The 27,017-nt window shown below is 35.2% G+C and overlaps 1 protein-coding gene and 2 non-coding genes across 16 annotated transcripts in view; all 3 read left to right on the top strand.

Moving 5' to 3' along the window:
• Positions 1–19,775, top strand: part of Gug (arginine-glutamic acid dipeptide repeats grunge) — a 257,116-nt gene extending 237,341 nt beyond the window's left edge. For all 14 annotated transcript variants that reach the window (XM_069825198.1, XM_069825188.1, XM_069825191.1 and 11 more), the window contains 3 exons: positions 3,202–3,314; positions 3,386–3,493; positions 7,350–19,775. In XM_069825198.1, coding sequence (XP_069681299.1) covers positions 3,202–3,314; positions 3,386–3,452 — 180 coding nt within the window. In that variant the 3' untranslated portion in view covers positions 3,453–3,493; positions 7,350–19,775. The remainder of the gene's footprint in view (positions 1–3,201; positions 3,315–3,385; positions 3,494–7,349) is intronic.
• Positions 2,085–2,156, top strand: TRNAN-GUU (transfer RNA asparagine (anticodon GUU)). Its single transcript has one exon. It is a non-coding gene; the product is annotated as a tRNA-Asn (tRNA).
• TRNAN-GUU (transfer RNA asparagine (anticodon GUU)) lies at positions 2,369–2,440 on the top strand. The gene has a single exon. It is a non-coding gene; the product is annotated as a tRNA-Asn (tRNA).
• Positions 19,776–27,017: the final 7,242 nt, after the last annotated feature.

Below are 27,017 nucleotides of genomic sequence, written 5' to 3' on the forward strand. Positions count from 1 at the left end.
TGTGAGATGAAGTGGTAAAGGATCTGCTGCCTTACTGGAACTTGGTCTCTATCTTTTTCAGTTGTCAATATAATAGGAATGGCTCCAGGTTCTAATTGAAGGCCCTTAGAACTTTTCATCTGGTACAAGTTGCGTTTTTAAAATCTCTGATTGTTCATAATCTGTATCCTTAATATATGAGGAACATAAACGAGATCCAAAACCAGGCAAAAAAATTTTTCTTTTGCAAAATTGTACCCATTTAGTATACCTTTTAGGAGATTTATCTCTATTTGAAAACCTACGAAAATAATTTCCCGTATCGGTTTCACTTCTTACTACAGTCATAGGCACTATACAGAGGTATTTTTTCACAATTACGATGTCTTTGAAGTACTAAAGTGACATTCTCTAACCACTACTACAATGAGCAGTGATACTAAAGTAAGTGTCTCTCGTAAAGTTTTGAACTCGAAATACCAAAACCACGAATTAAAAGCACTACTGATTGCAGTGTTAATCCCAATGTCTGCATACTGTGGCTAGATTAAATAGTGTCACAGGCAGATTTGGTTTTGCAAATCAAGATTTCAGGTATAACTCCCTGTAAAGTTGATTTGAATAATTTCGAGGGAAAAATTGTTCCAGAGCCGGGTATCGAACCCGTGACCTTTGGTTTAACGTACCAATGCTCTACCACTGAGCTACCCAGGAACTCTAACCGACACCGATCCAATTTTTCCCTCTATATCCACAGACCTCAAAGTGGGCTGACAACCGTCAAGCAACCAACTTCGAGTGCACACTAACTCCATGTGACTTAAATTGTGGTTTTCTGTTAACGAACAGTGACGTGTATTATGCAAATCAAGATTTCAGATATAACTCCCTGTAAAGTTGATTTGAATAATTTCGAGGGAAAGATTGTTCCGGAGCCGGGTATCGAACCTGGGACCTTTGGTTTAACGTACCAACGCTCTACCACTGAGCTACCCGGGAACTCTAACCGACACCGATCCAATTTTTCCCTCTATATCCACAGACCCCAAAGTGGGCTGACAACTGTCAAGCAACCAACTTCGAGTGCACACTAACTCCGTGTGACTTAAATTGTGGTTTTCTGTTAACGAACAGTGACGTGTATTATGCAAATCAAGATTTCAGGTATAACTCCCTGTAAAGTTGATTTGAATAATTTCGAGGGAAAAATTGTTCCGGAGCCGGGTATCGAACCCGGGACCTTTGGTTTAACGTACCAACGCTCTACCACTGAGCTACCCGGGAACTCTAACCGACACCGATCCAAAGGTCCCGGGTTCGATACCCGGCTCCGGAACAATTTTTCCCTTTAAATTATTCAAATCAACTTTACAGGGAGTTATACCTGAAATCTTGATTTGCATAATACACGTCACTGTTCGTTAACAGAAAACCACAATTTAAGTCACACGGAGTTAGTGTGCACTCGAAGTTGGTTGCTTGACGGTTGTCAGCCCACTTTGAGGTCTGTGAATATAGAGGAAAAATTGGATCGGTGTCGGTTAGAGTTCCCGGGTAGCTCAGTGGTAGAGTGTTGGTACGTTAAACCAAAGGTCCTGGGTTCGATACCCGGCTCTGGAACAATTTTTCCCTCGAAATTATTCAAATCAACTTTACAGGGAGTTATACCTGAAATCTTGATTTGCATAATACACGTCACTGTTCATTAACAGAAAACCACATTTTAAGTCACATGGAGTTAGTTGGTTGCTTGATGGTTGTCAGCCCACTTTGAGGTCTGTGGATATAGAGGGAAAAATTGGATCGGTGTCGGTTAGAGTTCCCGGGTAGCTCAGTGGTAGAGCGTTGGTACGTTAAACCAAAGGTCCCAGGCTCGATACCCGGCTCCGGAACAATTTTTCCCTCGAAATTATTCAAATCAACTTTACAGGGAGTTATACCTGAAATCTTGATTTGCATAATACACGTCACTGTTCGTTAACAGAAAACCACAATTTAAGTCACACGGAGTTAGTGTGCACTCGAAGTTGGTTGCTTGACGGTTGTCAGCCCACTTTGAGGTCTGTGGATATAGAGGGAAAAATTGGATGTGTGTCGGTTAGAGTTCCCGGGTAGCTCAGTGGTAGAGCGTTGGTATGTTAAACCAAAGGTCCCGGGTTCGATACCCGGCTCCGGAACAATTTTTCCCTCGAAATTATTCAAATCAACTTTACAGGGAGTTATACCTGAAATCTTGATTTGCATAATACAGTCACTGTTCGTTAACAGAAAACCACAATTTAAGTCACATGGAGTTAGTGTGCACTCGAAGTTGGTTACTTGACGGTTGTCAGCCCACTTTGAGGTCTGTGGATATAGAGGGAAAAATTGGATCGGTGTCGGTTAGAGTTCCCGGGTAGCTCAGTGGTAGAGCGTTGGTACGTTAAACCAAAGGTCCCGGGTTCGATACCCGGCTCTGGAACAATTTTTCCCTCGAAATTATTCAAATCAACTTTACAGGGAGTTATACCTGAAATCTTGATTTGCATAATACACGTCACTGTTCGTTAACAGAAAACCACAATTTAAGTCACACGGAGTTAGTGTGCACTCAAAGTTGGTTGCTTGACGGTTGTCAGCCCACTTTGAGGTCTGTGGATATAGAGGGAAAAATTGGATCGGTGTCGGTTAGAGTTCCCGGGTAGCTCAGTGGTAGAGCGTTGGTACGTTAAACCAAAGGTCCCGGGTTCGTTACCCGGCTCCGGAACAATTTTTCCCTCGAAATTATTCAGATTTGGTTTTGTTTTCCTAGCTGTAATGGAGTGGAGGTCAAGAGAGATAAGCCTATCACAGCATTAAACAAAGCACATCCTTTATTTAGGAAGCCACCGATCAAAATACCCCTAATTTCTCGTGAAAAACAACAATTGAATAGACTACAGTGGACTATAGTGGACTTTATGTTGTCAACAAACAGCTGGATACATTGAAAAGATTGATTGATTTATTTATGAAGCAACATGATTTTTGTCTTGCATGACCCTTTTTTAATTAAAGATGCCTAATGAGTAAACCAGGCATTTGGAATGTTGTTTGCATTTTTGCTTTGTATCGATTAAAATTAATTATAAATACGAATTTGAGAAAATCATTAAGTTTATAATGAATCTTGGAGTAGCAATAAGACTTGAATTGTTGTTACCCATAAGTCTTATTTGTCACTGGTGGTTGATGTGGTTGCAGCTCTCAGCACAGGCTGTGGCACACGAACAACTCCAGCGTCAGATGTTGCTTGAGAGAGAGCGATTTCCACATCCCCACCCTTCCCTTGTTGCTCAGCATGAGGAATATATCAGGTGAGTCACATGCCTTGCAAAGTACTTTCTCCATACATGATGTGCTTGTAATAACAGTTGCTTGGTTCTAGGCAACAACGGGAGCGTGAAATGAAAGTTCGAGCATTGGAAGAAGCTGCTAGGGGAGCACGACCTTGAACTGAGAATCTCCCACTAGCTGGTTATTGACTGCCATCCTGGTAATGCTGTTATTCAGTTCATGTATTTGTAAATTGTGCTAAGAAAATTTATTTATTAATTTTTTTAAGATCGTTTTTTAAATGAGAAGAAAATGTATGTGAATAAATATCGAATTGGACTGCATTTAATGTCCCAGTAGAGTCACATTACATTTGGAAAGTTTTTATTATGCATAAAAAATTGTGTCCTGTATTCTGACATCTTAGCTTTAAATTAAATATCTTTACATTTTCTTAAATAATACTTCATAATCTACCACTGAATATTAAATCTGTATTCAACATACTAAATGTCATTTATTTACAACGTGTAATAAATTTGACAAATGCAAGCCACATAAATATTGTTTTAAAGAAATTATCTTGAATATTTGCTCTGTAAAATATGTTGTTCTAGTTCTGTAGTATTCTTTCATGCCTCATCATTTGTTACACTTATTTATTATCTGTAATATTTTTGTAATTAAGCTGTCCATGATACGGGTACAAAATTTTCATACTAATCTTAATTTTAAGGAAACCACTGAAGAAATATAATCACCTAAGCATCTAATTACTGTGAACAATATGTTGTTGGTTCAGTGCCTAGACACTTTACAGTGAAGTCAGTTGCCATATTGTGAACATATAGAATGTACCCATTTACAGTTAATTCTTTTTAGAATGGAAATCTGGTATATTTGCTACACTTTTTTATTTCTTCGTTTTTCTAGTTCATGTAATTTTTCCGATAGTGTATCATTACCATCAGTAGCTGAAAAATTTCTTGAATAGTATTATGATTTCTTGCAATTATATTGAAAGCAAAGAATCTTCTTTGCTGTTACTATATATCGTCAGTTTACAAGCAGAACACATTGTCAAAAATATTACTTCTGAGAAAAAGATATATATAATGTACATAATCTCTGTGTATAAACTTAGAATTGGAAAATGAAATACACATAAAGAGAAACAACTTACTAAAAATAATAATATATATGCCCTATTATAATTCTGTACCTGAGAGCTAGAGTGACGCAAGTCACAAAACAATAATTTTACAGGAGAGCCTAAAAACAAAAAAATTGTCATTTTTGTTATTTTTGTGCTCTTATTCGTTTCATATGAATCTCATTTATGTTGTATAGACTACTACTTACTCTTTACATGATCAACACCTTTTATTTTCCATCTGTTTGTTACATTGGAATTAAATGGACTTGCGTTATTTTAGCTCTAAATATAAGTAATACTTTCTAGACTTACATTTTATTATTCACATACAAAATAGTCATATTTTTAATTTTTCTTCATGTATCAAAATACAAGTAACAGTAGTTTAATATAATAGACATTCAAATTCAGTCTTATGTGTTTCACTTAGGCTACACTTATTTTTTATGTCTTACACACGTATAGTAGCTGTTATAAGTGACAGAAACCTCATGATATACCTTCCGCGTCAGCTGTCTACACGAGCACATACATCGCTCACGTCACATTAGCCATAGTATCTAAAGCAGCAAGGTCGCCTCGTAAGTATGTTCACATAATTAGTATATTTCAAGACTTTAAAATTTTCAAAATTTTGACATTAAAGTTTTCATTACAGATAAACACTACTTCAGATCATAATGATATATCACAACAGCCTGTGCAGTTGCCACGTTTTAATAACGTGAGTACATTTGATAATTCAATCCAGTCACACTCTTAAGTTTGAAAGTTTGCTCTTTTCTATTTCATAATTATATATTTCAGATATAATTCATCATTTTAATGGAATCTACAAAACAAGATCTACACCGAGTATTATGAAGTTTAAAATGTAAAACACTACGTGTTCACAATTTTCACAATTTTATGACCTTGTAACATGATTACATTTTAATTATATATATGTTTGTACATTTCATATATATCATGATCAATTTTAAACAGTCCATCTCATCGACTATCATTGTAATTATCATACAGATTAATAATGAGATATTGTACACAGAACCTGAAGATGCCTGAATGGGCGAAAACATTCGTAACTTACTTTGTATAAAACTCAATGACTACATGTTATGAAATATATGTCATTGTTTTAATAATTGATTTGTCATAAGACTGAATAAAACAAATATTATATTGTATTATCAAAACCTAAGAGCTAAAATAGCTTATGTGGACTTACATTTGCTCCCTATAAAAATTATTAGAGCCAAATATTAGTAAGTGGACTTCCTTCAATGTGGTTCTAAAGTGAGTTGGACTTGCATCATTATAATCTTGTTTATTTCGTTTATTTCTGTTATTAGAGACTTGTTGCATTGTGGCACTCATGCATCACAATAAGAGCACTTCAAATGTGTAATAATATCAGTTTCAAAAAAAGTGGACTTACCCCACTCTAGCTCTCAGGTTTTTGAGTATTCATTATTGTTAAGAGTTTTAAAAACGCCTTTTTCTCAGAGGTAATATTTCTTACTTAATGTGTTTTGCTTGTAAGCCAATGATGTGTGTACTTCGTAAAGTGTTCCATCTTCAGCAATAGTTGTATCACAGTTTTATTTTATATTGTAATTAATTGCTATTTTATGTCAAAATGACCATATAATTCATGATTAGTAAAAGTTCAGGATTGTGTTTCAATTACAGAAAATTTCAAATTTCACCAGTGTAAATATTGAGTACATTCTGGAGATAAGGAAATTGAATGGGCAAAAGAAAACTGTGCAAATGTTAGGAAAGTGTAAATTGCAGGAAGCAGAGTTTGACTAGTCAATTCAGTGGACAGTGAAAAGCTAACATCTGCGTGAAGTAATCCCTTTGTAAGGTGTTCCGTCAAATGGGGTGATATCTGACATTATTGACTTTCTGTGTTTCAGTGTTGGTAACAGCTTGCTGCTCAATGTAAATTTACTACGCTTTTGCAGGGTGATTGTTGAATTAATTATCTTTGATGTGAAAACATTTTTTTTATTCTTTCGTGCTACAGGATATCCATTGTTGAGCGGCAAAACAAAATCATAAAAACCATTTATATTTATTCTAAGAATACTTTCAAATGTGCACTCTCAATCATTTGTTGATTAAGATCCAATTAATTTAACATTAGTTTCTGCTATTTCTTTGCAAAACATCATCATTCTTTCGTGTGTGAAGTGAGGTAATTTTATTGTATTTCGAGTCGGTTATTTAAAAAAACCAGCATACTAAGGGGTTATTGAAGGAAGTGCATAATGCCACATAGGTAAGCTAGGTTTGAAGTGCAGATGCAGTTATGATCCTGGAATATGAAGAAGGCTATTGTCACTGTAAAAACAGGCAAATTGTCTTATTGAAAGGCTTCTGAGAGTTTGTAATAGACATGTTAAGTAAATATTTTTGTCAGATTGCTTATTTAATTTATTTTGTAACATTTAATATCATTGTATGTTACGTAATTAAGGCTGTATCTGTTATAAAAGTTTAAAATAAAGTAGCAATAATTTCAGTATTTTTTAAACACAAAAATGTGTCCGAAAAAACCTCACAGAGGCAAGATCATCGGACAGTTATTTATAAACATTAGTGTCCAAAATCACCCTGACTGTGGGTTTTTAAATGATTGTATTATGCTCATTTCTGAACGCCAGCTCATCATTTGTAGATTGTCACATTCTAGAGATACATAATAATGTATAATCACAAAAACCGTAAATTATCAATCATTACACAAGCAGTACCTTAAAAAAATACAAAAATCCGTCCGATATCACCCCATTTTATCTGTTGCAAGTCTTGCATTATGAAGCAACTGAAATTTCAGTTTTTTGCATTTTGAATTTAGAAAACAAGTGTGTAAATAATTAGAATTGCAATTTACTTCTTGTTTTTGTTTCAGGTTTTTCCAGGAAATTTGACACTTCTGTGTATAAACACTTTTTTAATCACGATATCGTGTGCGGCTAAGGTGGAAGAAGCAAGCTACTACTAGTTAGGTTACTGAAGTAGAGATGGAAGGATGCTGAACATAATTTAGTACAATTTTTAGTACAGTTAAATAAAAGAGAAACAAAATTATTAATATAATTATTATAATTAATATTATTATATAATCTTAAATGTAACTTTGAACTAAAGAAATAGTGAACAATAAATATTTTGTGACATTTCGTAGAGACACGGGTAAAGCGAGAGAAATTTTAACGTGCACTTAACAAAGCTTTCAATATTTACTGTGTTACATTGTATGTAGCCTTCAGTCAGCATTGTATTTAACAAGATGATGTTCCCCAAATTTGGTAACTGCCTCACTGACGTAATTACTTTGATATGTGATGAATTATAGCAGTGAGATGGCAGCCAGTGTATCAGTGATGCTGCCATCTTAACATATGTAACAAACAATTTTCTTCTCTAAGTGTTGTCTTAGTCAGCAAGATGTCTTGTAAACATGGAGCATATTTTCTTAGGTCTTCCTGTGCACACTGATACGTCTCCTTCCTGTTATGTCTGGTTAGATTTTATTGATAGAAGTTTCGGGCAGTGTTTTGATATTGGCATGTACCATCATTACAGTAATATGAAGCAATTTACATATTGATATGCAGTGTAATTCTCAAATATCTTTATTTTACATTCATTTGATAGTGTCTGAACTGAAATTGAGAGTGGATACACGCAATTTAAGTGCAAAATTTTAATGATATGCACCCATAGTACAGATTATTTGGAAGTCTTGGTGCCTAGAATAAATTTCACTTCACAACAGAAATTTTCTAATGCATATGCAATAATAATAATAATAATAATAATAATAATAATAATATAAAATACGAGGTACCTCTTACCTTATACATTATCTCTACGATAGCTTTAACACAGTTTTTAATCTGAAGTTGTTACTATGCTATTATTATGATATGTTGAAAGTGTTGCTTATATCTGCAGAACGAGGTTGGAAGAGTTTAATTTACAGTATTGACCAATGTCATGGAGTAAGTCAAAGAAAGTCGTCATGGATAATAAAACTGAATTAATTTTAGAGGTGATTATTTAGAATCTCAGTACAGTATCACTCCATTAAGAGTCTGTATTTGATAACAGTTTGAGATTCTGTAATTCAAAATCTTGCATCCTGTTTCATTTTGACACATTAGGATGCTTGAATTGTAGAATGAAAGGTAAGTGCTACTTTCAGTCAAGAATCTTGCTAGGATTGACATTTATCTAGTCTGTGCCACTTTGCAGTTATTTAAAAATTCGCCTAAGAATAAATGAAGAAGCGGAAGAAATTATATATATATTTTTTTAACTAGTGACGTATACTGTATTTTTCGTCATTCACTCAGGAAGTCAGTTGTGTAGACCTATTTACTAACAGAGTCGTTGTGGGTCAGCCATAGGAGACTGATCTATGCTACACGTGCAATGAGATGGAGATTTGTAGGGATGCTATAGGGGAACTGACGTTCCTGAAGAAAACCCCTGTGTTCCCTGGATCACAGGCTTGCCCAACACAAGTTAAAAAATCGGGGGGTATGCCAGGAATGGAACCCGGATCCACAGGATTATAAGTCCAGGTCTCTAGCCACTAGACTGCTGTGACAGCTATGGAATGAGGAACTAAAAATACATGAATGAGCATTTTGAAAGGGATATCTTGGGGCAGTGGATAGGAAACTTACGTGAGCTGCAAGCCTGTTGATTATTCGTCTCACTTGAGAGGTCACTTTTATAGCTTATACTGTAGTTTGACCATGAGCTCTGTCAAGAATTCTCGACATTTTATGCTTTACATTTTAGAAAATAAAGGGTGCTTTAAACCATTGCCAAAGGAAAATGAGTTGTTTAGTCTACTGTTTGAAGACAGGTTTGAACCTCATAAGTAGAGCCCGGATGTTTAGGCATTTTATAACAGTTAAAATAGGCAGGCAAAAAAGGCATTATAAATTTTAAGGAGGCGTACTATATTTTAGCAATTAATTAAAATTATATCAACATAACTTACATATTTACTTCTTAGGTGTCACATGTTGACTTGTAAAAGATTTTTTTTTCGTGATTAACTGTCTTTTCACAAACCTTACATAACAAAACTGTTCCATTGGTTGAAAACATAAGCATGAAGTTTACTTTTCAGTGGTTTACTGAATTTAGGCATTGTAGCTCAGTGTTCCACAACCTTATTCTACTCACGGCACACCCTAGATGGGCCTAGACTCAACACGGCACACCAAAATGTTAAGTCCCTCAAAAACGTATAATGTAACTCTCTTAATATAATTACTTAATGTAATCAAATTTATTATTATTATTATCATCATCATCATCATCATCATGATTATTATTATTATTATTATTATTATTATAAAAGAGAAATAGATTCTTGCATTATTAACAATTTATAAACTTCACTGTAGAAAATTCACATTTCTATTACTAATATTAAAGTAAATAACTCTACTCATATCTTCAATGTGATACTTGGGCCTGCTTAGCTGCACAGAGGTGGTTGATCCATGGCGGAATCGTTGACAATGCAAGCCTCATTTCTTCATCAATGGATTTGAGTTTGTCCCTCTTTGATGTTTTAATTTCAGTTAACATCAAGAAGCCCACTTCACACATATATTATGTAATTGAAATTGACAATAACATATTAACTGCCATCTCGGAAATAACTGGGTATTCACTCCTTATTGACAACCAAAATGTTTCCAAAGGCATTTCGAGAAGTTTTAATGTCAGTGTTCTGTTCGCTTTTAAATCTGCCAGTTCCTCATATACGAGTATATTATTCAGAAGATGGTTTGAATCCACAATGAATGGATCACGAACCCAGTCGAAATCTTGAACACTCTTTCCAAAATAATTCTTTCTAACTTCTCCAGCACGATTACTAAATGTTCTTTAATTAAGTCCATCAACACTTCATTACCGTCAGCAAGGGGCCATGTAGTAGGGAACATGTAAACCACCGGTTTTAAATAATCTGTATCCACAAATTCAGTTTATTCACAAATTCTTGAATCTCATCCATACTAGTCAGAATATTTTCGTTCCTACCTTGCATTTCTCTGTTAAGCTCATTCAAATGTACGAAAATATCAAAAAGATATAACGACTTAGATACCCATTCATCATCTGCAAATAAATCTGCGTACTCATGCCCTCAATAGTAAGAAATTCAAGTACGGTACCTCCTCTTGAAGTTCAAACATTCGTGCTAACACTTTACCCCATGATAACCTCCGCACTTCTGTATGCAGCAGGAGTATAATGTGCTCTGATCCATTTCCTGATACAAAGCCGAAAAAAAGCCACGTATTTAGGGGCCGCTATTTGATGAAGTTCACGACTATTACTACCTCATCCATCACAATTTTCAGAGGAGATGGCAAAGACTTAGCAACAATGGCTTCGAGGTGAATGAGACAGTGGTCGCTCCATATATTAGGATTTACTTCACGTACTTTAGCCACGAATCCTTTTATTCGGCCTGTCATAGAAGCGGCTCCGTCTGTACAAGCACTAATGCAATTCTTCACTGGTTGCTCGCTCAGGCAGTTCTTTGCAAAAAAAAATAAACGACTTGCAACTACATCTCCATCAATATACCGAATTTAGAAAAGAAGTTGTGCGTGACTGCCAATATCGATAGACTCGTTGATCTGACGTGACAGCTTCTGACTGCGCTTCATTTTCTCTATAATGTCTTCGATGTCACTAGACATGTCACTAACTCGGCGGGTATGTAGGTTCACGCGCATGTAGGTTTTACGAGATACCGAATGGCCTATATGCAAAAATATATTTATAAGAACAATATAATTTTAATTTGATTTAAATTTAATTTTATCAGTTTCTTACAATAATAGGTAAAAGCTCGTGTCACACCTTTCACCTAGTGAAGGCACACCGGTTGCGAAACACTGTTCCAGCTAACTGATCTTATACCTTCTATCACCCGACAATACTGTAACTGACTGTTCCTCACTTAAATTTCTTTTTTCTCCTACAATAATAAACACGTGTAGCACAAAATTGTAACAGTAAGATTTTAAAATATGAAAGCAACTATTGGAAATGCTATGTGACAACTTTTATGAGAATGAGCTTAATATTTAAAATTATAAAGCTGATTGTTGTTATCGTGAAAATATGGCAGTATTATATTTGTAACTGTGGATTATCGATCATTATTCATATTACACCAATAGTATTAAAGCACGATTATTAGCAGATTAAGCGGCAAAATAAATTACTTTTATTTACTATTGTTAGTAATGGTAGTCATTGTTTCAAATATTAAATTTCATACACATTACATTACAATTAATTTAAAAATTTCAACTAAACAAGAAATATTGCTTTAAAATGACAAAAAAAAAAGGCATTTATTTGTAAGAGACACCTTAAAAAGGCAAAATAGACTAAATAAAAATTGCCCCTATTACTTCGATTTACTCCAAATCACATTTATATCTATACAAATAATGATTTACTTCCATCCAGTAAAAAAAGACATTTTGCCAAACATCCGGGCTCTACTCATAAGTAACACCAATAAAGCTTCAATCATGAGGCAACTAGGCCAGGAGGGAAAATGAGTCTACATAGAAAATAAAGGGTGCTTTGAGCCATTGCCAAAGGAAAATGAGTCTACATCTACGAAAGTAACACTTGATTTAAAATTCTTCGAAGTTAATGGCTTGGACTACATCTGTTTATTACATAAAGTACAGAGAAAGTACTGATATGATACAAAAATCGATTTTGAAATCTTCACAGAATCATGTGTTATGCATAAGTTTTACCGAAATGAGTTAATTTACTTGAGAACTGTGAGTAAAAAGTATTATAAATTGTCGATTTATTTGATATACGCTTCATCAATTTCCATTTTAATTTACTACTAATATTGTTTTACAGTGTTAATTTTATTGCTATGTTTTATGTAAAAAACGTATAAGACAAAAGTTTTAGAACATGACAAGAACTATATGAATTGCTTGAAGTAAATCAACATAAAGTAAGCAACCTACAAATTAAACCAAACCCTTTAACTCTATTAAATATAGAATATAATCTAAATTTAACAGAAGAAATACTAAAATCAGAAATAAACACTGAAATACTAAAACAATTGTCTTTAGAGACAATTAATATTAGGTACCCTCCACAAAACTGGCTTCATTTATACACTGACGGATCCTTGATCTCCAGAGAACAAGGTGCTGGTGCAGGTGTTACGTGCTGTCTCTTCTCACTTTATAGATCTCTTGGGTATGGAACAACAAGTTTTGATGGAGAAATCATTGCAATAAGTGAAAGTCTCAGGAATCTTCTATGCCACATCAATAAATTTAAAAATGCAGTTATATTGTCAGACTTCAAAGCAGCTATTCTATAAATAGTCTCTAAACACAAACTTTCATCTCAAACAGCAGAAATAACTAAAATGCTCTCTCAATTAATATCACTCAATAAAAGAATTGTATTCCAATGGATACCATCCCATTGTGGAATCCTGGGAAACGAGAATGCGGATGCTTTAGCAAAGAAGGGCAGCACTGCTCCTTACAGACCTGTTACTAAATCTACGTATTACTCTGTGAAAAGATTTATTAAATCTACATACGAGGCCTGTCTAAAAAGTATCCGACCTTTAGCCAGAAAAAATATTTCAAATACCTGACGGGGTTGGGACCCTAATCCCCTTCAAAGTAGGCCCCTTGTGCTTGCACACACTTAGCCCACCGATCCCTCCACTGCCGGAAACACCTATGGAAGTCTTCTTTTGGAATAGTGTTCAGCTCCGTCGTCGCGTTCCGCATTATCTCTTCTCTACTCTCAAAACGGGATCCTTTCAGTGGTGTCTTCAATTTTGGAAACAACCAGAAGTCGCAAGGAGCCAAGTCTGGAGCGTAGGGAGGTTGGCGAACGGTTGTAATTCCATGTTTGGCCAAGAAAGTGTGGATCAATTGGGATGAATGTGTGGGGTCGTTGTCGTGATGCAAGTGCCAGTTGTTCGCTGTCCACATGTCTGGTCTTTTGCGCCGAACTGCATCACGGAGTCGCCAGAGAACATTGTGATAGTACTTCTTTGTCACCGTTTGTCCTTCCGGTGCGTATTCGTGATGCACAATTCCACGGACATCAAAGAAAACAGTCAGCATCACCTTGATTTTGCTTCGCACCTGCCACGCTTTCTTCGGCCTTGGAGACTCGGGATGCTTCCATTGCGACGACTGTCTTTTTGTTTCTGGGTCGTACCCGTACACCCATGACTCATCTCCAGTTATCACGGTGTTCAGAAACCCAGGATCAGTGTTGGCGGTGTCCAGAAGGTCCTGTGCAACGTTACGACGGAGGTCTTTTTGTTCTGGGGACAACAACTTGGGCACGAATTTCGCAGCCACTTGGTTCATGTTCAAATCATCACGCAAAATTGCATGTGCAGAATCTTTACTCACTCCAACCTCTTCGGCAATCTCCCGCACGGTCAAACGACGATCTGCCATGACCAAATTTCGCACCCTCTCAACAACAGCTGCACTCCGAGCAGTTTGGGGCCTGCCACAACGCTGCTCACTCTCCGCTGATGTGCGGCCATCTTTGAATCGGTTGAACCACTCCTTAATTTGTGTTACACCCATCGCATTTTCCCCAAACACCTGCTGAATCTTACGAATTGTTTGACTTTGAGAATCACCAAGCTTTTGGCAAAATTTGATGCAGTATCTTTGCTCAATTCATTCAGTCATCTTGCGAGAAAACTAAATCCGACAAACACTTAGAACAGCACCTTACTTGGCGACCACCAGCCAGTGACTGGCACAAACGAATGCGGTGAAAAAATTCAAGCATGCGCATTACGGTTCCTCCTTCCACCATGCACAGTGGCGCCGCCTTAGAATCACTACTTTGCGCGGGAAAATTAAAGGTCGGATACTTTTTAGACAGACCTCGTACTGAGACTTCAACAAACAAAATTTGATAACACAATCCCAAGGGAAAAAATGGAACTCTCTGCATCAAAATCCACAGTTAATTCCCGATTTACCACGCAAATCGTCTGTAGCTGCATTTAGATTGGCAACAGGCCATGATTGTTTGGCCAAACACCTGCATAAAATTGGAATATATCAGTCCCCTAACTGCCCATTGTGCAACTCAAACCAAGAAATGGATTCGGAACACCTCAAAATCTGTTCTTCAGTGGCTGGCCATGATAATATCTTTGAAAAATATTGGAGTGCAAGAGGTCAAATGACTTTATTGTCAAACGCCTGGCATTAGAAAACAACAACAACACATAAAGTAAGCAATTTAAGAGGGAGAAAACAGATTGTGAGGTGTTGTAGGTTATACAGGTATTTTATTGTGACCATTGAGCTTTAGAAGACCTTTACCAAGATTTAGACCAGTCATGTCAGACTGGTGCATTATGCTGAGCCAGTTCATACATAGATAGGCAACTACCTGTGCAGATAAATTTGTATTCATGGACATAGGGGAAAACCGAAGTCGTTTGAATTGTAGGTGTGAGCAAATGAAAGGGGAACTGGCAACTGACAGCTGTAGGATCATCAGATAACTGTTATCTTAAATGCAAATGGCAAGGACACGAACACACGCAAGATTGTAGAAGCCATATCATATGTGTAAATAATTCTCGTTACTGTACCGTACATATCCGTATCCATATGCATATGGATGTATACAAAAATATGTGAATCCTGTAGAAATAATGTATGCTCTATAGATTTAAAAACTTTTGGAAGTTAAATTGCTTACATGGCATCTGGTTTGAATGAGATTTAGCATGGTTTTCCTCAGTCGCATCTGGAAAGTCATTCTTCCTTTTCTCACAATCATGTTACATTCACTTGGAGATTACGATTAAAAGTCTTTAAAAATTTTAATGTTAGAGAGCATCATGCAAAAGCACACATTGCTAATATTGTGTTAACAACAACATAAATTCACTCTAACAACAATGTCCATTATGGAATATTATTTGAAAATAGGAATTTACTGATTACATTTTTGGACTATTACCTCATTCAAATCTGGTTTCAAGCTCCTTGAAGATATAATATATGGAATTTTTAATGGGTTAATTAATCCAGTTAAGAAGTTTAAAAGTTGTTTTCGCTACAAGTGGAATTATAATAGGCATATTCATTGGAACTTACAGGACTTTGATTTTGCTTTCCAATATCATGAAGAAGCGTTTCCTTTCAATTTGCCACTCATATATCATGCTGAACACCTTTCAAGGATTCGAAACATTTACAGTGGGTGCCGAAATGCCTCCTCAGTTTCTATTCTTTTGGTGCAGCAAGTGTTTGGTGACGAATTTAACTTACCGTTACACCAGTTGTATATTGATTTTAAACAAGCATTTGATACAATAAATAGGAATTATATATTTGATGCAATGGCAGAATTTGGAATCCCTAGAAAGTTAATTGCCTTAACCAAGATGAAATATTAACAGAACAAAGACAAAGTATATGAATAACATAACCACGAGAGACAATACTGTAAAAACTGTTGTCTTAAATGAGGTTACTTTTGAGAAAGTGTCAAGGTTCCAATATCTCATCTCGATAGTCACCGAGGATAACATATTAACTGAGATCAAGGATAAAATAGCCATTGGTAATCGACGCCTCAGAGCATTAGATAAAATTATAAGAACCAGATATATCTAAAAAAAAAAAAAATGAAGGTGAGGATTTATAAAACAATTATTAAACCTACGGTGACTTTTGGAAGTGAAACCTGGACTCTACCTGAATGAGCAATAATCATCTTAAATACGTGGGAAAGGAAAATTTTAAGAAAAATTTATGGCCCTATTTATGATAAGGGAGAGTGGAGAATTAGGACCAATTCTGAACTACAAAAACTATATAAAGATCCAAGTATTGTTACTGATATAAAAATTAGACGGCTGGAGTGGCTGGGCCACATTATCAGAATGGACAATAATAATATTCCTAAAAGATTACTAGATGCCACGCTAAGTGGTAAAAGAAGAGCAGGAAGACCTAAACTACGATGGTTGGATGATGTTCAGGATGATCTAGTTAAAGCAGGAATTAAGAAATGGAGACGGAGAGCCCTAGAGAGGGAAGATTGGGCGGCAATTCTTAAGGAGATCAAGGCTAAACTAAAAGGGCTGTATGACCACAGATGATGATGATGAAGTGTTTGGTGACAGATCAGATCACACAGGTTATTTGATCATCCACAATACAAATAAAATATTCGTTTTCCTATCTATCTTGAAACCTACGACTTCCTTTGCTCCTCTTTAAAACTATCTGAGAAGGTTAAGACAGTGGAAACAACCTGTGGTTTTCTTTGTCCATATTCAAAAGTTTTTCAGATGTTGATTGCAACTTAAACACCACTTATCACTCGCACTTTCGACAACTTACTTTGTTAACACCTTTGTGGCATATGTCTTAATATTACTAAATATGCTTGAGCAACAAATTACATCAGTGTGAAATTGGCGCTAAAACTGCAGTGCCAAACACAGCTGGAGTTATTATGCTTGTTATTTTTCAGTTCACACTAATTTGTTCAATTCCGAAACTTTATGAAAGCAAAATTTTTATTTATATAAATCTAAATAAATTCTTATTCTAAATGACAAATACAAATCATAACACACTTAAGAATCTTTCACCATTGTTGGAATTCTAGTGTCCATAATGAGATCCGTTCATATGTTCCCACATTTGTGAAAGACAATAAAATAGATTATTGTCTGATTAAATTAAATACAGTTTTATTTTTATGTGGTTTATTACAGAAGTTTTCTTTGAAAGGTATAAAAGTTTTCCCGTTCTGCATGAAAAGTGCAGACAATATTAACTGAGAATTTTCGTAGCAGTTATTTTTATTTATTTATTTTTTAATGTTTATGTTTACATAGATATTCTGTATCCAGTTACACATTTCTGGCAATGAACAAAATTTCAGGCTTTCATTGGGTACAAATCAAGGAAACTTAAATTCCGATTACCGAAGTTCGTCTGTATTGAGGTCTTGTATTCATACTTAAAGGTGAAAGTTTTCCATGGATTGTGCCTTATATTATAGCAGAAAGGAATCCTGAATGTGATTTAAAGTGAAAAGGAAATTTTAATGAGATAATCACATTTAAGCTAGTTTTGTTAGTTTAGCTGTTTGGACTTTTTCCATTGCGAATTTTCAAATTTGTAACATAATGTTTGGAAGATTGGATCTCTCTTTGTCGTCAGGTGAAAACCTACTGTGGGAATTGTTACAAACAGCTCCTAGCTGATGACAAAGAAAGATCCACTCTTCAAAATGTTATGCTACAATTTTGAAAATCAGCTATAGAAAAAGTCCAAACATCTCAACCATTGAACAATTCACCGTTGCTCTCCCCCCCCCCCCCTCCCCTCCATTCAGATCAATACTAGTTTTGTTAGTTTATGCTGTAGAAGATGAAACAGCTGGAAAACCTGTACATAAGTAGCAAGGAAGTGTGTTTTGTAACAAAAGTTTTATGTGAGAGAATACGAGGGCTGTTCAGTAATGAATTGTTTTTGTGACAGTATACTGTTATTTAGCTCCGCATTTGCATTTAAAGCCGTGGATTATCATAGTGAAGCATTCACTCTGTTGCATTGAGATGTGATTGGTTTTTCCTGACATGATTGTTTACAGTAGGTCTTTGTACATTTTTGCAGTATAGTATTGTCCTGTCACAGTTGTGTGTGCTGTACAACATACTGACTGATAAACTATTTTTTGAATGTTTAAAAATAGGATTACCATCACCTTTAGCTTACTTTGGTGTTGGTGATAATGAAGATTTCCATAAAGCTTTGTTGCTTGCACTCAGGATCAAAATGATCATCTCTAGTTATGACCTTCGAAAGAAACTCCCCAACTTCCTTCTTTAACATCCTTTTGAGCTCTACACAAACCTGTACGTGAACCTTCAGTTGTTCAGAGTAAGCAGTCTTGGAACTTATCTCGCCTTAACATGGAATGTGCAGTTTTTCTGTTATCAGTGTATGGGCGGCATATAATAAAATGTTCAGGATCTCTGACAGCTTTCTTTGTCTATCTTGCCTCACAAAGCAGCAGCATTGTTAATGTTCACGTCCGTAGGAGTTGTGTTACTATAACATTCTAGTAACAGACGCCATATTGGCTTCACAACAGCTTGAGGCTACTGAATACATCATAGGTAACACTATGCAGGTCATGTGACTATTAGTTTTTGAGAACCTGTGATTGGACTTTTTTTCCTCTGTTTTAATAGTAATATGACCGATTAATTTTATTAATCCATAATAAATTATTTATTTTACATACATTTATATTATTTGTGTGTGTTATTTGACTCCAGCAATTGATAGACAACATCAAGATATAAGTATATGGATTGTATGCGGATACTAAAAGGTAACTATGAATGAAAAAATTAGTTTTCTTACATAAACAGGAGCAAAGAATTATCGCTACTCAGTTGCCAGACATTATGAGCCCAACAGAATAGGCCATACCTACCTGCACTGATAATGGAACCTGTACATAGCTGGAAATATTAAGTTCCAGGATATTGTGTAATATGCAAAGTCTACTTCTGATCACATTCAGCATGAAGCCCTAAAAAATTCTCATTAAAATGAAACAGGTCTCAACTTGGATGTCTGTCACAAGTTAAAACCGAAAATAAACTGAACGATATCATTGTTATGTAATAGATGAGTATTACATTAACAGTATAACACATTATTTAAATATTTAATTCAAAACTACGTGTGTAAAAAACATGAATTATTATTGAACAGCTTTCGTATTACATTCAACAATCTATTGAGTAGATGGATGTTTTATCTGAATGGTGAAGTTTGAGATTTAGCTATACGGAAAAATATTAATTTCTTCATATCTTTGCGTTATGTAGACATGACTTAGATTGAATGTATACTTAAGTTCTGTTCAAGTACACATTAAGAAGATAGGTAAAACAACAGCAAAATAGGTATTACATAAAATGATGGTACCATGCCATTCGAAACACTGCTTCTGCATTGAAAGAGTGAAGTTTACTTACTAAGGCAATGTCTGTGCATTGTTTATATATGATTTTATTTTCAAGTACGATTCTGTGATAGAACGAGTTATTTCAGCTATTATTTTTTTCTCTCATTCACTTTCTCTTTCTCTGGCCTTTGTTACGGAGGCTGGCGAAAGTGGCGATGTATTGTTGGAAAATTTGCATTTTCTAAGGACATGAGACATAAACGTGCAGAAACTTGCTTGTGTTTCCTTCTAACCCTATATCCTACAATTGCACTTATTTGATATCCCTATGGATGACCTGATATAATTTAAACTTGGTAGGTATATTCCTTATACAGCTTTTAATAATAATAATAATAATAATAATAATAATAATAATAATAATAATTTATTTATTTAATCTGGCAGAGCTAAGGCCAGTAGGCCTTCTCTTCCGCCCAGCCAGACTCTAATTCTAATTGAATACAATTGCTTACATAGTTATTACATTAATATCTAGACCATAAAACAACATGAAAGTAAATAATGAAAGTTGGATAAGTAATGTTAGTGTGACAATAATAAACATTGGTAAGAAATAGTAATAATAATAATAATAATAATAATAATAATAATAATGAGAATTTAGATATTTATCTGTGATATATGTAACCATTAAAAATTGAGAAACCTGAAACAGCTATTATTGTGAACAAGAATTGCTAGGAAAATATTTCGTAGTCTATTCTTAAATTGATTTGATGTCTGACAGTCCTTGACATTACTCGGTAGGGAATTCCAAAGCCGAGGAACAGCCACAGTGAAAGAAGATGAATATGAGGATGTTCGGTGGGAGGGAATGGATAAAATTGAGGAGTGTTGTGATCGTGTGTCTAGGTTATGATGGGTGGATAAATTTTGAAAACGAGATGCAAGATAGACAGGAGTGGAGAAATTCAATATGTGAAAGAGAAGGGAAAGACGGTGGATTTTCCTACGATCTTCTAGACTGAGCCAGGACAACATTTCGAGGGATGGTGTTACTTGATCAGCCCGGCAAATATTGCAGACGAAAAGGACGCACATATTATGAACACATTGCAGTCTCTGCGCCGAAGTAACCCTTAGGTCAGTAAGCAGAATATCACTAATCGAAGTGGGGCATCACGAGTGTTTGCACTAACATTTTTTTCATGGAAAAGGGTAGAAAATTCTTCAATCGCCTAAACGAGTGGATTAATGAGAATACTTTTTTGCAGGTTTCTGCAACTTGAATGTTCCAATTTAAACTTTTATCCATATAAATATCTAGATTCTTTACTGATTCACTGAATGGAATTTCGGTGCCGTATATTTTAATCGGGGACAAATTTGGTATGGTAATAGTGCTTAGCAAACGTGAATGGCCCACAATGATTGACTGTGATTTTTCTGGATTTAGTTTAAGTTGGAATTTCTGTGTCCATGTCCAGATTGAGGGAAAAAAAAGTGTGCGCACATGCGTGCGTATGTGCATCTCTACATAAAATTGATCAATGTTCTCTTCCATTTTTCGTTACTACAGTAATGATTAGCATTTACTGAACTTCAGAAGGAAACATCTTGTTGAAGCGTTATTTTTTTAGTTCCATTGCAAGAAATTTTTTTCACCCAAATAAATTTTCATCTTTTTTATTTGTACTTTACGAGTACATAATATTTCAAATGTAAATGTTATATGAAGAACTTTTTTTAACTATTCCTCTTTTCATATATGCTTTGCTACTAATAATGTTTTCGTCATATGCAAAGTATAGAGGAAGTATTGTGATGCGACAAAAAATTGATAGAAGCTGGTGTTCAACATTCTTGATACCTATTGAAGAATTGATGTTTGGTATACTTTTCTGTCTGTCTGATTTATGTGCCATTTTCAGGGGTGGAAACTAGTTCAGTCATGTCAGTGCCACTATGCACCTACACAGAGCATGATACCAGACTTGGGGCAGGTGATGTAGTAATGCAGATGACAATTCAGTCGTAACTAACAAGGCGACATAATTTAGTGTTCTGTGACCTTTCATATAGCAGTGTGCGAATGTAAGATTAGGGAAACTTCAAAATTATATTGATCATCTTGAATAATAAGACAGAGTAGAAATTGATAAGAGGAGAATATTATTCTAAGATACAGCACAAGGTTAGTAGTAGTAATAATCAAGAGCATATCAGTTCACATATAACAGTATCGGTACCGGTATTTGAAGACTTGAAACAAAAATGTAATCGTTCTTGAAACTTTAAATGCTAACTAAACAGTTATTTCACTAGTACCGGTATTTTTACAGTAATTAATAATTTATTTTTCAAATTATATTTTGTTGAGGGAGCATATCTCAGCTGACACCTGGCACCTTTTAGCATTCACCCACCTTTCAATGTGAGGATCAATAGAATTTGAAACTAGAACACCTCGTACTTCTCCATCAAATCCTCCATAGTCTGCCTGGTGTTTCAACTTCTAATGTCGTTTTATATAGTACCTTTTTATAACGAAGTACTGGTACTGTTTGCATACTGGGTATTGTATATGATTTGCTACAAGCCTATGTAAGAACAGATTCTCTCATTCTCTATTTAAAAAACCCTTTGCAAAGTAGAAGATTCAGGGCAGAATATATTATCTATGGATGACTCTATCTTAGACTCGAAGTTCTCGCATCTCCACCTGCCAACGCGCTGTGCTAGCACAGGGGCACTAGATGCCCTGGGCCCGAGCTTGTGGCAGCTGCCACCAGTTGCCCAAGCTTGACATTACTGAACTAGTCAAAGGGTCAAAATTGTCGATTTTACTGACCAAAATTACAGAAAAAAATACAAATTACTCATCTATTTAATTACAGACTAATTGATTAAATTAGCATGTTAAAGTAAAACTGGGACAAAAAATTATCTGGCCGTGCTGGGCGAAAGAGAAGGCCTACTGGCCTTAGCTCTGCCAGATTAAAGAAATAAATTATTATACCTACAGCCAACATCCATCAGCATTATTTTTTTACTTAATTATGAAGAAAGGACGATGTTTCCACTGTTCTACGAAACAATTTAAGAAAAATAATTATCTTTTGAAAATAATGTAGTACAATCAGGTAATAAATAAGCAAAATCATATTACAAATTATTAATTATATTGTAAAGTTACCATTACAATAAAACTTGGGCCCAATTACTAATGCAAGACGGGGAATTTTTTTTTTCTTTTTTTACTTTCACAGTGTCTTTTGGTTTTTTGCTGAAGAAAAGTTATTAACCTAATCGACTTGTATTTAAATTATTCAGATTCCCTGCACTTGGATTTAATGTCCAGTTTGTGGATGCGTGGTGCAAAAAAAAAAAAAATGTATTAAAACTAACAAAATCTATCTAACATGCCGTATACTTAAGAAATTGTTAATTTAGTGTGTTTGTGTATGTCCTAGCTACAGTATGCAAAATCACTTCAGCCTCTTTAATACTTTTGATAAAAAAATGAAAACATTTTAAAAATCCTCAAAAATGGATGTACAGTACTGTTTTTAACACTCAGTAAAACATTACTAATTAAGGAATGGAGTAGAAAGAAAAAATTGCAAACATGAGATTCAGCAATAAAATAAAAAGAGAACATAAAAATGTAGCCAAGTTACCAGGGAAACTCCAGATCCCTGCACGGTAAACAGCCCCCATTTTGAACATTCAAAAAATAAATTATAAAATTTTAAACTAACCATATTTTTCTTAAGTAGAAGAAATACAGTGTTTCCACCTCCAAATTTTAAACTTCCTAACCATTATAATAACAGAAAAAAAATATATATACTATTCCAGTATTTTCCTGCTTTAAGTGTATGTACCCCCTTAAATCCAAATTTTCTTGTATTGCTTAAGTGTCCTTTGTCTTTTGCTCCATTTTAATAATGGCTAGTTCTGAAAATAGAGTAGAGCTCTTTCAGCCCTACAATTTTTATCTGAAAAAGCTTTTAATTGGAAATACAGTTTTGCAGAAGTAGCATTGCAAGGCTGGTGTTGCATTGTGGTCTTTTGGGTTGATTTACAGCTCAAGGGTGCATAATGGGCCATTTGTGCCTAAGTGCTTTGGTTAAAGTATAAACCTTTAAATCAGAAGAAGAAGATAAAAGTATCGTAGATCTTTTAGGCCCCAGAAATTTTAAATGTCAAGCAAAGGAGTAAGTCACTATCCACCTTGTATGTTGTCTCCCAACCAGCTACAGCCCTAAACTGATATCCGCATGCCAATCGCCATGACAATAGAAGTACACTCAGAACTCGTTTAAATAGATCTGTAATGTCAATAAGTCACGAACACCAAATCTGATAAAACATTACAGACTGTGTATTTATTGTATGTATCTAATACCTACCCACTTCACTTGCGTGATTCGGGTTTTGAATACTGCGGATAAATGGTAGGGCTGTGCCCCATTTTCAAGTTGCACACCACTTCGGCAGGCCACGTTATGCATGATGTGTATCTGTGAAGAATTATGACGTGTACTAGAGTGAGTGTATGTGTAAGTGTGATATAGCGAATAAGAGAAGATGATGATGGTGAGGAAGGGAGAAGGGGAACTCGGTGCCGGCATGTAGCGTACTTCTGTCGATTAGACCAAGGGGGGCACCAGGCTTAAAGTCCCCATCCGACGGACGAATCACTATGAACAGTGACATATAACTTCTCTTCATAGTGCATTTATTGTAATTGTTAGAACTTTTGTTTCTACTACACTATCACTACTGCTTTCATTGTAATTTGTTATTATTATGATCTCCATCCTATCCTCTTATCATTGTGACTTCTTTTCCGTTGATGATGGATTGGCCTTTCTCTCTAAACTATATTACCGATAGAGATGATATTCTTTGTCTCTCGATCAGTACAGTTCTGTTTTCCACACTTGTATTCTAATTCTCTTAAAATGCTCTTTAAACTAGTGCTCCTCCCAAATCAATGATGGGTGATTTCACGTAGAATGGGTAATAACTTCGAAATTGTAGGAGAAATTTTATGCAAAAGGTAGAATTCGTGAATCGTTCGTTGTATCCCGCATTTCTCAAAGTCATCAATATTAGTAGCGGTCTTTTGTCATCTCCAGTTTCTTCCTGATGCACTCATTGCACTCATTGATGTTCCTTCAACTCCATGTTATTTCTGTTCAGGCAAAATCCTCTTCACCTTTGTTAGAGAACTTTGTTTCCCTCAGCTACTCTCAGTATCTTATTTTTGACTACTCTGCTTATTTCCTCATAAAATTGTATAAATTGAGAACAATCTTTCTTGTTTATCCCCTGCTATATTTTAGTTTAAAAAGTATCGGTGGCATTTCACCTACAGGTCAATTTCTTCTAAGCAACTGAGCATACTTTTGTTTAGTGTCGTTGCTCCTCCCCTGTCTACCCCAGCCCATTGTTTGACCCATCCCTGCAGAGGACCACCATCATAAAGGCTCACTTGCTAACTTTCTCTTTCCTCACAAGTGCCAAAAAGATCTGCGACACTTATACCATTTCATCTGTCACTCAGTTTTAAATGTGTATGTGGGGGGGGGGGGGGAAGGGAGACGAGCATTTTAGTCATTTTCGAATAAATGACAATTTCTTCAGATAAAAATCAATTAACACTTTTTTTTTTATTTTGTAGTGCAGCATTCCCGAATTAAATAACCTATAGGTATTTAATATAAATTAACCCTATAATGGTCACCGGGGTGATGTGTCATTCCAGATGACTCCATTTTTTTCGGTAGTTTAGTCTAATAATCTAATAACAGCTTGGACTATTCAGCAACAATAAAAGTTTCAGTTACCTGTATTGGAGGGAGGAGGGAAAAGTCGTGGGGTGACAACATACTCCAGGCGAGCAGTCCAGGGTTAAATCCACCCAATTAGGAGAAATCCCTGTACACATATAGGGATGTTGAAAGCGGGTACTTTCATTAATAATTCGAAACATATTTTTGCAACATCACTAAACAGGATCTCAAGAATGAATGGTGGGGTTTCATAAGGTTACTGTGAAAATGTTTTATTTAATTCAGTAACTCAAAAATATTCCAAACAACATTAGTAAGGTTCAATATGCTCACCATTAACAGTACGGCATACATCATAATGATACTCATTTTCAGTCTACACTCTGCACAGTGTTTCCTAGAGGCATAAAAGCTGGCCAAAAATACTAAAAGCTACTTTAACACTTTTTTTTTTTTTACCAATTTTTGGTACCAAGTGAAAGATAATATCATATTAACAATATATCAGGTCTACTTGCTTATCTTAGGACAGTGTTTCGCAACTGATGACTCTCGTTCCCCTGGTATACTTGAAGAGTGAAGTGGTAGACCCAGTCTTTTCATCCATAATAAAGGCGCTTATTTTAACACATATAAAAGCATTCATTGAGTTAATCTGTGTATTAAGTATTACAAAAATTGTACGATTATGTTCATGACTGTTTAATAGTAACTTTTTAATTGTAGTTACATGTTAAAGTAACTGTTTATTATATTTATTACCGAGGCACTTAATAAATAATAAAATCTAAGTGAGCACGTACACAATACAGATTCAGAAACACTTAAGCATTTTAGTAGGGTAAAGAATGTTCATTGATCACTGTTACTAGTATTGGTATTGCCCTGTCCTCCGAAGTTGTGACTGCGCTTGCAGTAGGCCTGAGCCGTCCCTTGTTTGTTTCAGAACTCAATAAGTTTATGACTTCCACATGTAGTATCCTTCTCTTGTATTTTGTTCGGTACTGTTGGTGGAAGAATGTTATAAAAGGATTAGAGGTGGCAAGGAGTCGATTGAATACATCCCGATTAGTGGCCTCTCTTGAAATCTTTCTGGCATAGTGTTCATGAAATTGCTTAAAGTGTTTATACCTTGCTTCTTGTGCTTCTTTCGACATTTGTCCAATTGGAAGTAATGCCTTGGAAATAATAGTCGAACCATGAATGTGTATTTTATGTACAGTGACAGGCATGGGATACCAAGAGTACAGTGAGACAAATAATCTGGCAGTCTCGGTTGCATATTTTTCCAATTCATTTGCGTTTATTTCAAATCCACAGGATATGGTTTTAAGTATAATTCCACATCTGTGGATGAGATTCCTGTCACTGCCGGTTATTTCTGCACTTACTTCATTTTTGTAGCGAATTTTAAATTTTCCGCAATCTCTGCAGATTCCTTACATTTTGAGTTTTTCTACGCTTAGACCTACTACTGCTATTTATCGAGTCTGCGAAACAAATTAATGCAAAAATGAGAAACATGTCTTTCTAACAATTTAATTTGATCATGGGAGTCTTCTAGACCGATTTTTATAATAAGAAACTGCAATACTACGTCTTTCTGTTTCTTACGACCACTTTTTTCCTTCTGTAAAGTATTAAACATTTCCTTCCTTTTGCAACGGTACTCCATTCTGAAACCAAAATAAATGACCAAAAATTTGTTA

Source organism: Periplaneta americana, chromosome 1, assembly GCF_040183065.1.
Source record: "Periplaneta americana isolate PAMFEO1 chromosome 1, P.americana_PAMFEO1_priV1, whole genome shotgun sequence".
Classification (NCBI taxonomy): domain Eukaryota; kingdom Metazoa; phylum Arthropoda; class Insecta; order Blattodea; family Blattidae; genus Periplaneta; species Periplaneta americana.